The sequence below is a fragment of the Carcharhinus amblyrhynchos genome, chromosome 27 (assembly GCF_965287045.1).
Source record: "Carcharhinus amblyrhynchos chromosome 27, sCarAmb.v2.hapA, whole genome shotgun sequence".
Lineage (NCBI taxonomy): Eukaryota > Metazoa > Chordata > Chondrichthyes > Carcharhiniformes > Carcharhinidae > Carcharhinus > Carcharhinus amblyrhynchos.
The window spans coordinates 10,303,776-10,318,178 of record NC_137350.1 but is presented as its reverse complement, the minus strand read 5'-3'; the positions used below and the strand labels follow the sequence as shown (position 1 = coordinate 10,318,178).

General features: G+C 45.7%; 1 protein-coding gene across 3 annotated transcripts in view; it reads left to right on the top strand.

The window, feature by feature from the left end:
• Positions 1 to 3,570, top strand: part of tmem98 (transmembrane protein 98) — a 49,125-nt gene extending 45,555 nt beyond the window's left edge. For all 3 annotated transcript variants that reach the window (XM_080213934.1, XM_080213932.1, XM_080213933.1), the window contains exon 8: positions 3,092 to 3,570. In XM_080213934.1, the coding sequence (XP_080070060.1) occupies positions 3,092 to 3,299 (208 nt within the window). In that variant the 3' untranslated portion in view covers positions 3,300 to 3,570. The remainder of the gene's footprint in view (positions 1 to 3,091) is intronic.
• The last annotated feature ends 10,833 nt before the right edge of the window (positions 3,571 to 14,403 follow it).

Sequence of the window (14,403 nt, the reverse complement as noted above, 5' to 3'; positions counted from 1 at the left end):
CTTACAGGCCTTAAAGGGAGGGAGGGAGAGTCAACGATATAGCTCGTCTGGGCTAATTTTGCATGTCTCCTGACACACCCCAGTAGCCCAGTCCTTTATGTGTGCCTCGCTCGTGTTCCTGTTCCTCACAGAGACCTTGGAAAAGTTCCCCGGCTCGTACTTTTCCTTCCAGGAACAAAAAGGAACAACAGAACCAAACTGAAAAATAAATGGCCTATTACCCTGAACATTGATTCTACCACTGTGCCAAATGAAAATGAATTAAAGTTTAAGCTGCCCCGTGGCACTGTTTCAAGGAAGCCCCAGCGGGAAGGGAACATGGGATTTTGATATCTAGGGAGGGATTTTAAGATCTTGCCCTGAGCGAGGCCAATGAAGTTTAGAAGGAGTTTAGAAGGCTGAGGGGGGATCTTATAAAGACGTATAAGGTAATGACAGGGATGGATAGGGTAGAGGTGGAGAGATTCTTCCCGCTTAGAAAGGATAGCAGGACTAGAGGACACAGCCTCAAGATAAGGGGGGAGCGGTTCAGAACGGAGTTGAGGAGGAACTTCTTCACTCAAAGGGTGGTGAATCTCTGGAATTCTCTGCCCGTTGAAGTGGTGGAGGCTGCCTCGCTAAATATATTTAAATCACGGGTAGATAGGCTTCTGATAGACAAGGGAATTAAGGGTGATGGGGAGAAAGCAGGAAAGTGGAACTGATCCACTTCAGATCAGCCATGATTTTATTGAATGATGGGGCAGGCTCGAAGGGCTGGTTGGCCTACTCCTGCTCCTATTTCTTATGTTCTTATGAAAACTTGCGCTCTGCAAGCCTTGCCCACTCCGGAATCGGGGAGGGCAAGGCGGTAAAATTCCAACCCTTGTGTCACAGTTCCTCAGGACATTGGAAATCAGACTCATAATCTCAATGAGGGATGCAGGTCCGCACTTTTACTTCTTAATGGAGACTCAAAGCTCAATTTCTACCCGCCCTCATCACTGGATTTACATCAAATTCTTAAAGAGATCTGTCCACTTCTTTTCCTAATGTGAATACACCTTTAAACAGCGAGACAGAAATTCATGACTCCAAAGTTCAGCTTGCAACAAACCTTTTCTTACAATTAACTAGTCAGCATCAGAAACTGTGCAATTCTGCTCTAGTGATGACTCATAGAATCCCTACAGTGCAGAAGGAGGCCATTCGGCCAATCTAGCCAGCACTGATAACTATCCCACCCAGGCCCTATCCCTGTAGCCTCACACATTTACCCTGCTAGTCCTTTTGACACTAAGGGGCAATTTTAGCATGGCCAATCAACCTAACCTGACTGTGGGAGGAAACTGGAGCACCTGGAGGAAACCCATGCAGACACGGGGAGAATGTGCAAACTTCAAACAGACAGTGATCCAAGCTGGAATTGAACCTGGGTCGCTGGCGCTGTGAGGCAGCAATGTTAACCACCGTGCTGCCCAGGCACTTTATAAATGCTGTGAATATAATACAGGCTAATAATTACAGTGAATATGATATCTTTCACCTGTAACAGTAAAGGAACAAAATCTGAGTCAGAAAGGAGACTGAGAGCATTGCCAGAATTTTACCGGTATGCCGGCTCCGAGGCTCACAGAATGGCATTTTCCTTTGGCCAAGGGCGATTTCTTGCGAGCCTTAGAAGGACAAAATGGTAAAACTCCTGCATGTGTTCCAGAGTGAAAAGTCTTGGGTTTGTGAAAGTTGAGGATGGCTCCTTTGGCTCAGTTAATGAGAGCAGGAAGCGCTGGAACAGTGGAGACCAGGTTCCCCTTCAATCTTTTCTAAATTGATTGACCTTGGGCAACAAGTAACCTCAGAAAACCTGGAAGGGAAAATCTGAAACATATTCTATTCCTGCTTCCTATCCAAAACTCCTGGGCTTCACCACCAAGGCAAACCAGTAAGATCGGGTGAGAGGCAAAAAATCGGGCTCACGCCTAGTATCTCACCCCTCACCGTGTTACCAGCCCTGTTCTGCCAGTGACATCAGTTTCCCAGCCATAAAGGGTGCAAAGCCCATTTCAATATTCAGCAGGTAACTTGCATGTAAATAGTGAGTCCCAGATGCAATCATCCAGGCTCACTTGTCCCTACCCATTCCCTGGTGAAAGTCCTCGCCAGCAAAGATCCTGTATGGTTCCCACCAATAGGGACCAGAGATGATGGCCTCACCAGTGGGACCAGAGGCCACTGCTGTCCCCATGAGTGTTCCAGGGCAGGGCAGTGCCCCTTGGATGTGGGGGCGTCAGTTGAGCAGTGATCGGGGTGAAGGGGGGGAGTAAGGCAATGTCCATGGTGGGGCTGGGGGAGAGTGACAGATCTCCTAGTGCACTGTGTATGCTAGGAGATAAGGGTGTCTGCGCAATGGCACCTCTAGAACTCAGCAGCCAGCTTCCCGGCACGTATAGGCTCCTCTCACTCCTTATACTGGCAAGAATCATATTTGGGCTTTTTTTTAAGTGCCATATGATTGCATCTGGGAACTCACCCAAATAATGGGTGCAATCCTCAATCGTTTTCACACTCGTTTGGCACTCAGAATTTTTTTGGTAAGGTTGTCCCCTGGTCTGAGTGATGAGAACAAGTTCTGTAATTGGCCTTCCCATGCTTGGATAGTTTCCCAGTGGGATATTCACACTCTATATGAGAAATGGACACTTGGACAATGTGAACCTTCTCAGAGAATTGCTGTCTGCAAGAAAACACTTCCAAAGATTTTCCACGTGAGGCGAATGTTAAAAAGAGACATAATGGACTATGTGGCCTAATCAAAGGGAAAACTATAGGCATAGTCCTTAATTCTGAGAAAACAATCTCTAAAGTTTGGAGAACATTAGGCGTCAGAAACCACATTGATGATGAGCTTCTCCCAAAGGCCCAACACACATCAAGGAAGCTGCACACATTCTCCTCTGCTGCTCACAAATACCATTAATGGAAACGCCAGCTTTGGGCTAGACACTGAGCAGAAGCCTGTAGAATGTATAATCAGTTCAGTCTTTGTTTTCATTCGTGTTTTACAGATGGGTTTGCTTTCTGATGCGTGACAATACTTTTCCATTTCTTGCAGAACCACTGCCCTTCTGCTCTCCGTCAGCCATCTTGTATTGGTCACCAGGAATGCATGCCACATGACCGGGAGCCTCGATTGGATTGACCAGTCCCTCTCCTCAGCTGAGGAGCACATGTTGGTGCTGAGGGAGGCGGCCCTGGCGAGTGAAGCCGAGAGGAACCTCATGGGGTGTGAGAACTTCTGTCAGGAACAGTCTTCAATCTAGACCCTGGGGCCTGACTGGTGATGGAACAGGGGAGGGCCTGGACTTTCCCAATTTTAACATAAACCTTTTCTATCTGCAGTAGAGCACAGTGTAATCAATCCGTGAAGTGTCTCCCTTAAAATTAATTGAACACTGAGCTTCACTGTTCAAATGGTTTTTGAACATAAAAGGTCAGATATTAATGTCAATCATAGTCCCAAAATCTACATGATTGCTCATCTAATGTTTACAGTAAACACTTTGACAATAGCATGGCCGCAGGCCAAACATTCATGTGTCCCTGTCTGCTGCTTTGTTTAAACTTTATCAGCTGTATCGTCACAGGATATTTTCATGGCCGTGTTTCCCTCAGGTTTGATCTTTCTTTAGATTGTAGCACCTGAAAGTTTAAGTCGTAAACCTAAAGAAAAGATAAATGAAGAGAAAGCAGACAATGAAGTTTGTTCTTACTGCCAGAAAAAGGGTTGACTTTAAATAGAATTAATTATGAATTTATTTGATTTTCTCTGCCACGGCAAAAGTAGAATTGAGTTAATACATCAGGCATCTCCGAGATTGCTTCAGTCAGCTAAGGTCTTTAGTGATGTTGCAACTGTTTGTAAACGTGATTATTACTGATTTGTCTATTGAAAGCTATTTGTGTCAAGAACATGCCAGAGGATACGATATGATTTGATTTATTATTGTCACATGTATTAGGATACAGTGAAAAATCTTGTTTCTTGCACACTATACAGACAAAGCATATTGTATATTGAGAAGGAAAGAGTGCAGAATGTAGTGTCACAGTCATCGCTAGGGTGCAGAGAAAGATCAACTTAATGCGACGTAGGTCCATTCAAAAGTCTGATGGCAGCAGGGAAGAAGTTGTTCTTGAGTTGGTTGGTACATGACCTCAGACTTTTGTATTCTTCTCCCAACAGAAGAAGATGGAAGAGAGAACGTCGAGGGTGCATGGGGTCTTTAATTATGCTGGCTGCTTTTCCGAGGCAGCGGGAAGTGTAAATAGTGTCAATGGGCGGGAGGCTGGTTTGAGTGATGGACCAGACTTCATTCACACCCTTTGTAGTTTTTTGTGGTTTTAGATAGAGCAGGAGCCATACCAAGCTGTGCTACAACCAGAAAGAATGCTTTCTATGGTGCATCTGTAAAAGTTGGTGAGAGTCATAGCTGACATGCCAAATTTCCTCAGTCTTCTGAGAAAGTAGAGGCGTTGGTGGGCTTTCTTAACTATAGTGTCGGCATGGGGGGGACCAGGACACATTGAACAGGAGGAACATGACCCAATGAAGCACCTTTACTAGTTTAGCAAAGGACTTGACCAGTTTATTTTAAACAGGTTGGCAACTTTAGGTGCATTGGCCGTGCTAAATTCTCCCTCAGTGTATCTGAACAGGCACTGGAGTGTGGTGACTAGGGATTTTCATAGTGACTTCATTGCAGTGTTAATGTAAACCTACTTGTGACACTAATAAATAAACTTAAACCAATTGGGTTTTCAGGGTAAATTGCTCAAGACTTACCCAAAAATCAAAGGCACTTCAAATTAGACATACCTCTTGGGGGAGGCGATGGCCTATTAATCCAGAAACTCAGCTAATGTTCTGGAGAACCCGCATTCAAATCCTACCACAGCAGATGGTGGAATTTCAATCCAGTAAAAAATATCTGGAATTAAGAATCTACTGATGACCATGAAACCATTTTCGATTGTCACAAAAAAAACCCACCTGGTTCACGAATGGCCTCTAGGGAAGCACATCTGCCTTCCTTACCTGGTCTGGCCTACACATGACCCCAGAGCCACAGCAATGTGATTGGATCTCAAGAGCAACTGAGATGGGCAGTAATGCTGGCCGGCCAGTGACACCCATGTCCCATGAATGAATAAATCTGAGCAAATCTCCCATGCGCACTCCATGAAACCAGCACTCTGTCCCTGAGCCTCTCATTGTTCAATTAGCTGTGAGGCTGGGCTATTTATCGAAATGATGGTTCATCAACAATGCAGCTTTGATCATATCATTGCCAAGTTACAATCAGATCTTTGTGTATCTGAAGTGCCTGTCGGACCATGAATGTGACGGAGTGCGTGCAAAAACATTTTTTTATATATTTGACAAATCGCAGTAACTTGCACCACCTCATGTTGTGTGCAAATACTGATTAGGTAATTTAAGCAATCAGGTTGTCTATTGATGTGAAGCAAGTCCAATGACGTTTATATTTGATTGGTGCGCATATTCTAATCATCAAATACTGATAGATCTCTCACTACATTCAACTCTTGTCCCTATTTGTCAACCAGTTTGTTCAGAGTGAAGATTATGCTTGTTCCCTGATTCTGTGACATCCCTTCCCAATGGAGTGGCTTCTGTTTGTCTAATAAGCTCTTAAAGAAATTGAATCATTCTTGGACTTCAATATAGAGTAGTAGTTGTACAGCCTATTTGTATTTTCAATTGATTATTTAAACCACAGCTAGAAACAATAATGTTACCATGGTGATGTCTAACTTATGTGTTGTCCCTAAAGCCAAGCAATTTGACTATTGAAGCTTACGCAGCCTAACCCTGTTTATACTGACATTTCTCATTGGATTTAACATTGAGTTCAGACTATGAACTCTATCCTCCATCGAAGAAAGGAGCAGGAGGAGGCCATTCAAGCCTTCGAACCCGCGTTGCCATTCATCACGATCATGGCTGATCATCCAACTCAATAGCCTGATCCTGCTTTCTTCCCCCAATCTTTGATCCCATTCACCCCAAGTGCCATATTTAGCCGCCACTTTGAGTTTTCCCAATCTCCCCCTCCCAGGTCACTCTGTAATTTGTCCTCATATTTTGCTTTCTACATGCCCCACATTCCTACACCACATGGACTGCATTGTGCAAGAAGGCAGCTCACCACCACCTTCTTGGGGGTAATTAGCAATGGGCAATAATTGCTGGCCTAGCCAGAGACACCCACATTCCATGAAAGAAAGGGTTTTTGTTCACCGGCCCAACTCATTAACTTTTTGGCTCAGAGTAAACCGTTGTCTGATGATGCCTCGGAATGTTGGATTGCGTAAACTCAAGTTGTTGTTGTTTGAAACAGAGTGACCATTTCCTGCTGTGTGAGGGGAGAATGTGAGTCGGGCTTTAAGTATATTTTACAATGGGCAAGGCCAGGCTCCGGTTTGGGATGGTCTGCTTTCACATTCACCAGTCTGAAAACGTCAAGAAAATCGCAATTTTGGAGGTGATTCTTCCAAAAGTGCTGAATTGGTGAGATAACGAGGTAAATCATGACTGTTTTTCCATTTCAGCTTCAGACCCGAACCTCTCACATTCTGTGCAATGCAGAGGTCACAATTGTGAATCTTACTAAACGCTCGGAGGTGGGACCTATTCACACCAGAGTCTGACAGCTCTGGAACTCTGTGCATGCGCAGTGGCACCAGTCTGTCAGTCTCCGTGAACGCTGGCCAGCCTGGGACCCTTCAGTTCCCCCCACTGATCGATCGCAGCCCCCACAACAATTCCCAGGCCAGTCTCAACATCTCCCCGCCCCAGATCTCCAGCCTCCCCTCTCCCCACTGAGCAGTGGCAATCCGCCCACCCAGACACCCCACCAATTGCCCCCACCCCACAAGAGGCAGACCACCCCAGCGCCTCGGGAGTAGACCCGTTTGTCCCGGCAGACCACCCCCCCCCTCCCCCGCCATCCACCCACCAAGTCCACCCCAATAGCTGGTCTCCCTCCAGCCCTGACCGATCCCAATGCAGAGTGGCAGCAGGACTCCCCACCCCCACTGATTGCCCGCTAGGCCCTGCCCATAATAGGCTCACCTTTTGGCCCTGCCCACAACAGGCCCTGCCCCATTGGCCCCCACCCCTGTGTCCCCTAGACCACCCTTGCCCCTGTTAGGCCCCACTCCCTTGGCCCTGCCTTCTTGACACTGCGCAATGCCTAATAGGCATGGACACTTTGCCCCTTGGGCACTGTCAGATGGCATAGACTGGTATTGACAGGGTGCCCGGGGGGGGGGGGGGGGGCAGCCCTCTGCTGCCTGACCTCCTGGGTGGGCCCCAAATGCCCCCCTTCACTCAGGTGGGGTCTTTCACCAGTTCCCCGCAAATTCGGAGCTTTTCTAAACCCTGCCAAAATGAAATATTCCTGGGAGATGGTGAGAGATGCTATCAGGCCTGGAGAATGCTCTGCTAAGCCCGATAATGACATTTAAAATACATTAAAAAATGATTTAAATTGCCCACCACTCTTATCAGTTTCTACCACGGTCCTGACACGTCTATTCTCCGGAGACGCAATTCTCCCATATCGACGCAGCAAAAAAACATGCACGTCAGGATGGGAGAATCAGGCCCTTTAATTGCAGGAGTAACAAAATTCTCTTATTCAATTATTGGGTGGTTATGTTTGCGTCAGGGGTTGATAGCACTTTGACTTGTGTGCTACCAGCCAGGGGCAGGTCCTGCCAGCAAGGCTGTATCTCACTGTACTGAAAGACTGAGAATGTGCTTCACTTTACAAAGATGAAAGCAGAACAGAGAGAGTGGGGCAAATTTTCCTGTTCCGCCCGCCACAGGAACCGGAGTGGGCGGGGAGCGAACCATGGAAATGTCCATCGGCCTTAGCGGGGATTTTCCGGTTTTGGAGCCAGTGTGGCCGGAAAATCCCGCTCGGTATGACTATCAGTAGCTCTCCCCCCCCCCAGTCTGAGGCTGAACAGACCGAGGCTCGCTTCCCAGAAGAGAGAAGGCTGAGGGGTGACCAGCTTGAGACCTTTACCACACTAAAAGGATTTTAAAAAATTAATTCACAGGATGTGGGCATCTCTGGCTAGACCAGCATTCATTGCCCATCCCTAATTGCCCTGAGTAGGTGGTGGTGAGCTGCCTTCTTGAACTGCCTCAGTCGCAGAAGTGGAGGTACACCCACAGTGCTGTTAGGGAGGGAGCTCCAGGATTTTGACCCAGCGATGGGGTTGGTACGGGGAAGATAAGGCAGAGTTTCTGCTTTACAATCAGCAATCTGGCACAAATGGCACTCAGAATTGTGTTGGTTTCCAGCAGTGAGTTTACCATTCACGTTCCCACGCACATGTAGAAACTAGAAGGAGGAGGAGGCTATTTGGCCCTTCGAGCCTGCTCCGCCATTCGTTTTGATCATGGCTGATTATCAAACCTCCTTGGATGAACACAAATATAAAATTGGCTCTGAGTCAGCCCAGACAGCAAACTTTTTAGAATGTAAATTTTGCCATTAAAATATATTTCTGAATATAATTTAAAAGTACGAATCCGGTGCAGTGTTGCGAATTTGGTTGAAAATGGATTAATCGCAAAAATAATCATCACCTGTAAGTCACCCAGTTTCAAGTAACGGAAACTGGCTTTGGTCACTAACAGGAACTGGCCCCATCAGCCAACCTCTTAGTAAAACTACTTTTTAATAGTTAAGATAGTCTTATTAGTGTCCCAGCACCTAAATAAAAGGTGAATTTTAAAGAGGCTGTTTGTGAAACTTGCCCCGCTGATTAATTTGATGTGGGTCTTGGCCAATTGTATGGGTGGGGAGGGATGTTGTCCCTCGAGAGCTTTCCTTAAACCGGTACAAAATCACGATTCATATCGAGATTAATGAATTAATTCTGCGATCTTCACTGGCGATCTGTTCAGTTTTGGACACGTTGCACTAGAAATCATAGAATCCCTACAGTGCAGAGGGAGGCCATTCAGCCCATTGAGCTTGCACTGACATGCTGGCACAGTGAATTGCACTGCTGCCTCACATGCCAGGGATCCGGGTTTGATTCCAGCTTGGGTCACTGTCTGTGCGGAGTCTGCACATTCTCCCTGTGTCTGCATGGATTTCCTCTGCGTGCTCTGGGTTTTTTTCCCATGTGCTGGTTAGGTGCATTCAACATTACAACAAATCTTAGAGGAACAAAATGATCATTAGATCAAGAAATAAAATCACTGCCTGATCGCATTTTCAAAATTCCGAATAGGAGCTTTGGAGCAGCAATGGCCATTCAGCCCATCAAACTCGTTCCACCTTTCATAGAAACTAGAAGCAAAGAGTAGGCCATTTGGCCCATTGAGCCTGGTTTGTCATTCATTTTGATCACGTCTGATCATCAAATTCCAAATCCTGTTTCCCCCCCGCCACCAAGTTCCGCGCCGTCCCTTGATCCCTTTAGCTCCTAGACCTATATTTAATTTCTTCTTAAAATCAGGCAATGTTTTGGCTTCAACCACTTCCATGAATTCCATACATTTACCACTCTCTGGATGAAGAAATTTCTGCTCGCCTCTTACCCCTTATCCTCAAATTATGACCCCCTAGTTCTGGACTCCCCCACCATCGGGAACCTACCCCATCTAACCCTGTTAGAATTTATAAGTTTCTATGAGATCTCCTCTCACTCTTCTAAACTCCAGTGAATATAATCCTAAATGACTTAGTCTCTCCTCATATAATGGAAGTGCCATCCCAAGAATCAGCCTGGTAAACCTTCACTGTACACCCTCTATAGCAAGGACACCCTTCCTCAGATAAGGACAGCAAAACTGCACACAATGCTCCAGGTGTGGCCTTACCGGAGCGCTATACGAATGCAGCGAACCATCTCTATTCTTGTACTCAAATCCTCTCATTATGAAGGCCAACGTACCATTTGCCATCTTTACTGTCTGCTGTACCTGTATCCTTACTTTCAGCGACTGATGTACAAGAACACCAAGATCTCGTTGATTATCCACCTCTCTCAATTTACACCCATTCAAGGAATAATCGGTCTTCCTATTATTGCTGCCAAAGTGGATAACCTCACATTTACCCACATTATACTGCATCTGCCATGCAGATGCCCACACACTCAGCCTGTCCAAATCACACTGAAGTATCTCTGCATCCTCCTCACAGCTCACCCTCCCACCCAACTTTGTATCATCTGCAAATTTGGAGATAAAACATTCAGTTCCCTTGTTCAATATGATCGTGGCTGATCATCCTCTTCAATGTATTCATCCCACACTATCCCATAGTAATAGTTGAGTTGACATTAACTTAGGTCTTGACCCAAGTCCTCCAGACCTTTGGGCTGAAGGCTGTCACCCCAAGGCTGGAAAATCCTGTCCGAGGTCGAAGGACATTTGCATGGTCCTGTCCGCTACAATTCCCATGTCGGGCGGGACGGGAAAACTCCACCCTTTATATCCCATCTTGGTCAACGAGATACATTGTCTTTCCTGGTCATGTAGTATTAAAATTGTTGAGAAGCTCAGGGCACAGGCTTGATCTTTGATCTATTGTGTATTTAAAACATTTATGGCAAGGATAGAAATGTGAATATTCTTGCAGATACCGTTCAATGTCGTCAAGTAAATATTTGTCACCCGAGTCTCCTGCTGTGGATAGACTAGGCATTCTTAGTTTTCATAATGATCAGGAACCAATTTTCAAACATCAAGATATTTTAAAGATCTCAGGCTGTCCAGGGTTAAGATTGGCACGTTTAATCCCTTTCATGGCCTGGAATCGCTGTTAATCTCCACCACTATTCATGGTATATATAACAAAAGCACTTATTCTTATTTTGTACTTTAATATATTAAACGTGTTGCCTTTGTGTTTAAAATTGCCATGTATTATTGATTGTGCCTTCTTACAGATTAATAAAATAAGCGTAGGACGGGATCCTGTGTGAGTTTCTCTCTTTGTTCCTAGTGCAATTCTGATAAAGCAAAGATGTGGAGCAAAATATTAAATGGGTGTTTCTGTAAAAAAAGTACTCAGAATGACATGATTCCACATCTTGGTTTTGCTCCCCATCTCTCTCGCTCTGGGTGTAGCTTCAGGCTATTCCAGTTCTCTGATCGTTACTGATGGCATTCTTTCAGATATGAGACAGACAGTTGTAAATGTTAGTCTTAGACCGATCTTTGGAGCAAAGGGACATTAGCTGATCTCACCTTTTCCACAGCGCAAAAGCACTGTAACAAACTGCATTATCCTGCATGCCCCCATATCGAGTATCACACATCATGATCAATCAAACTCCCAGAATGGGAGAATAGGTGGCATGGTGGTACAGTGGTTAGCACTGCTGCTTCACAGCACCATGGGCCTGAAGTTTGCACATTGTCCCCATGTTGGCATGGGTTTCCTGTCAGTGCTCTGATTTCCCCCACAGCTGAAAGATCTGTAGGTTAGGTGGATTGGCTATGCTAAGTTGCCCCTTAGTGTCCAAACAATGATGGGTGGGTTAGGTGGATTCGTCATGGTAAATTATCCCTTAGTGTCCAAAGATGGACCGGTTAGGTGGATTAGTGGGGTAAATACATGGGGTAACAGGAACATAGGAATTAGGAGTGAGAGTAGGCAGTTCAGCCTGTCTAGCCCGCTCTGCCCTTCTATATGATCATGACTGATCTCCATCTTATTCTAAGTCCACATCTCTGCATTTTCACCACAGCCCTTTATCCCATTTTTGACCAAATAGTGATCTATCTTTTTCTTGAATCCATTGATTGATTCTGCATCCATTGCACTCTGGGACAATGAGCGCCATAGATTCACAACCCTCTGTAAGAAATAACTTCTCCTTACCTCTGTCTGAACCTTCCTTCTTTTACCCTACAACTATGACCTGTTGGAATAGGGCGAGGGTTGGGCCTGGGTGAGATGCTGAGTTGGTGCAGGTTTGATGGGCCAAATTGCCTTCGTCTGTGAAGCTGGTTGAAAGTCAACATTTTTTTTAAAACAGGATATCGGAACAGGTCTATTACTCTCTCTCTGATTGGTGCTATGGATCTTTTCGCTGGATGGAGGGCATCTTAGTCAAACAACAGAGCCACCGACAGCTGCGATCATGTCCCTCAGCTTTCTGCAGTGGAGCTTGAGTACGTGAGCCAAGAATGCGAGTGAATCTAGGCTAACAATACCAGATGAATGATCAGTTCAGCCTTTCTTGGTGGTCTCAGTGTTGAATCTCTCAATCTCGCCGTCACCTCAGTAACGTCGACCCATTCTGAACCAGGGCGCAGTCTGCCCCATGGACACTCTGAAGAAAATATAACACTCACATAGATCGACTGACTCACACACTCACAATCTTCACAAAATAACTCCATTTGGCTTTAATAATCGCTGTATTATATTAATTACACTGTTCTTTGATACAGCCTCAACAGTAAAACCTCCCAGAGACCCTGAAAAGCAGACTTAAAACTGTACATTAAAAAAAAAGAGATTTAAATATCACAATTTCAGGATTCAGCATTTCACAAAAGAAAAACACTACTGCCAAATAATTTTTTTGAGGGGGTTAATCTGTGACGCACTGAGGGAATCCCAGAGTCTGGGAATCGATTCCTTTTAACTTGCTCACAACAAGCAAGAACAGCAAACACTCTGGCAAAGACATTCAGAAACCTGTGGAATTGTGCAAACTTTATAAAAAAAAACACTAAATATTGACTTTAAAAGCCGCGTAAGCATAACGCACAGGAGTGGGACAAGAGATGGTGGCTTTTATATCAGTTTTGTGGCATGTTAATGCCCGGTTTTACAGTGAAGTGGAGATGCTGGTGTTAGACTGGGCTGGGAAGTCTCTCAGCACCAGACTAAAGTCCAACAGGTTTATTTGGAATCACGAGCTTTCAGAGTACTGCTCCTTCATCAGGGCGACTGGGAGATTACACACCAGCAGCACTGAGCTCATGGCTGCTCCGTACACTGCACTTCGGAGGGTCCACTGATCTCTCTGACATCGGGAATATTTAAATATTGTCAGCAATCATAATTAAGCTTCCTGCATGAAGACTAATCACTTGGATAGAGGCAGCAAAGTTAGTGTCATGGGTATCGACTCCAACAAAGGTCAACGAGGATAGGGGAGGAAAGGAAAACTCCTTCCAAATAAAATCAACAGTATTTGGCACCTCCTCTGAAATCAGAGTTAATTGGCACAAGTCTTTGGAAGCACTGTGGACTCTATAGGGGCGGAATTTGATGCCCAACTGGCAGGTGAGTTTAGAAGCAGGGGGATCATTTGATGGGGCAGGATGGGAAGGGAAGTCCATCACCTTCACTTGGTTAAGTCCAACGCAGGAACACTCATGAACGGCCTTCCTGCTCGCACGCTAATCGAGGCCCTTAAACTGGGCAACTACTTCCCCCTTTAGGGCCTAATCCTGCAGTTGCTGGTATTCCACAAGTGATGGGCAGGGCAATGATTATGGGGAGATTGCCTTCTTGGGGGGAAAGGGGGTTGTCTCTCATTCAAAGACTTTATTAAGAGACACAGCATCGGGAAGGGGATGCCTGCAGAAAGTCAATCTCCCTGCCCTTTTTCCTGAGCACCGTGCCCAGCAAGCTGGCAAACCCCTTCCCCCTGCCCCTCCCTGCGACCTCCATCCCAGCTTTACTCACCAGTGGCTGACGTCTCTCCACAATTTTAGGTTCTCGGCCTGAGTGCAGTACCAGCAGCAGCCACCTCCACTGGTGGCGCTTCCAGTAATGGGGGAACTGCCGGCCCACATCTTATTGGCCAACAGCACTCAGCAGAAAAGACGTCTGCCCCTGGGATCCAAAGTCCAGGGAAGTCCTAAGGCTGGCCAGTGAAGTGCCTGACAGGCACTCAATTCTGGCAAACCTTCTCCAATAGTAGTGATGTGGCACTGCACTGCCTCTACAAGAGATCTCGTTCCCCTGTTCCATCCCCATCGCCAAGATTAAATTCCACCCAGGAGTGAGACAGGAGAAGCTGTTTATATTTGTATTGCGGTGTGTCAATTCAGCTGCTTTATGACACTTGGGTTTTGTTTAACCCCTAAATTGCACAATTTGATGAAGCCGGTAAACAGAAAGAATCTCCTCTTGTCTCTTATCAATGAGTGATGATGAACCCTTTGAGGACTGGATTAACACATCACAGGGTTTGACTATCTGTAAATATTATCAGATAAAGCCTGGGAACTACTGTGGCCTTTGATCATGTTTATCATGGAGATTGGACGTCGCAGGCTGGGTCAAAATTTATTATCCATTCCTAATTCCCCTCGAATTCAGTGCCTTGCTATAGGCCACT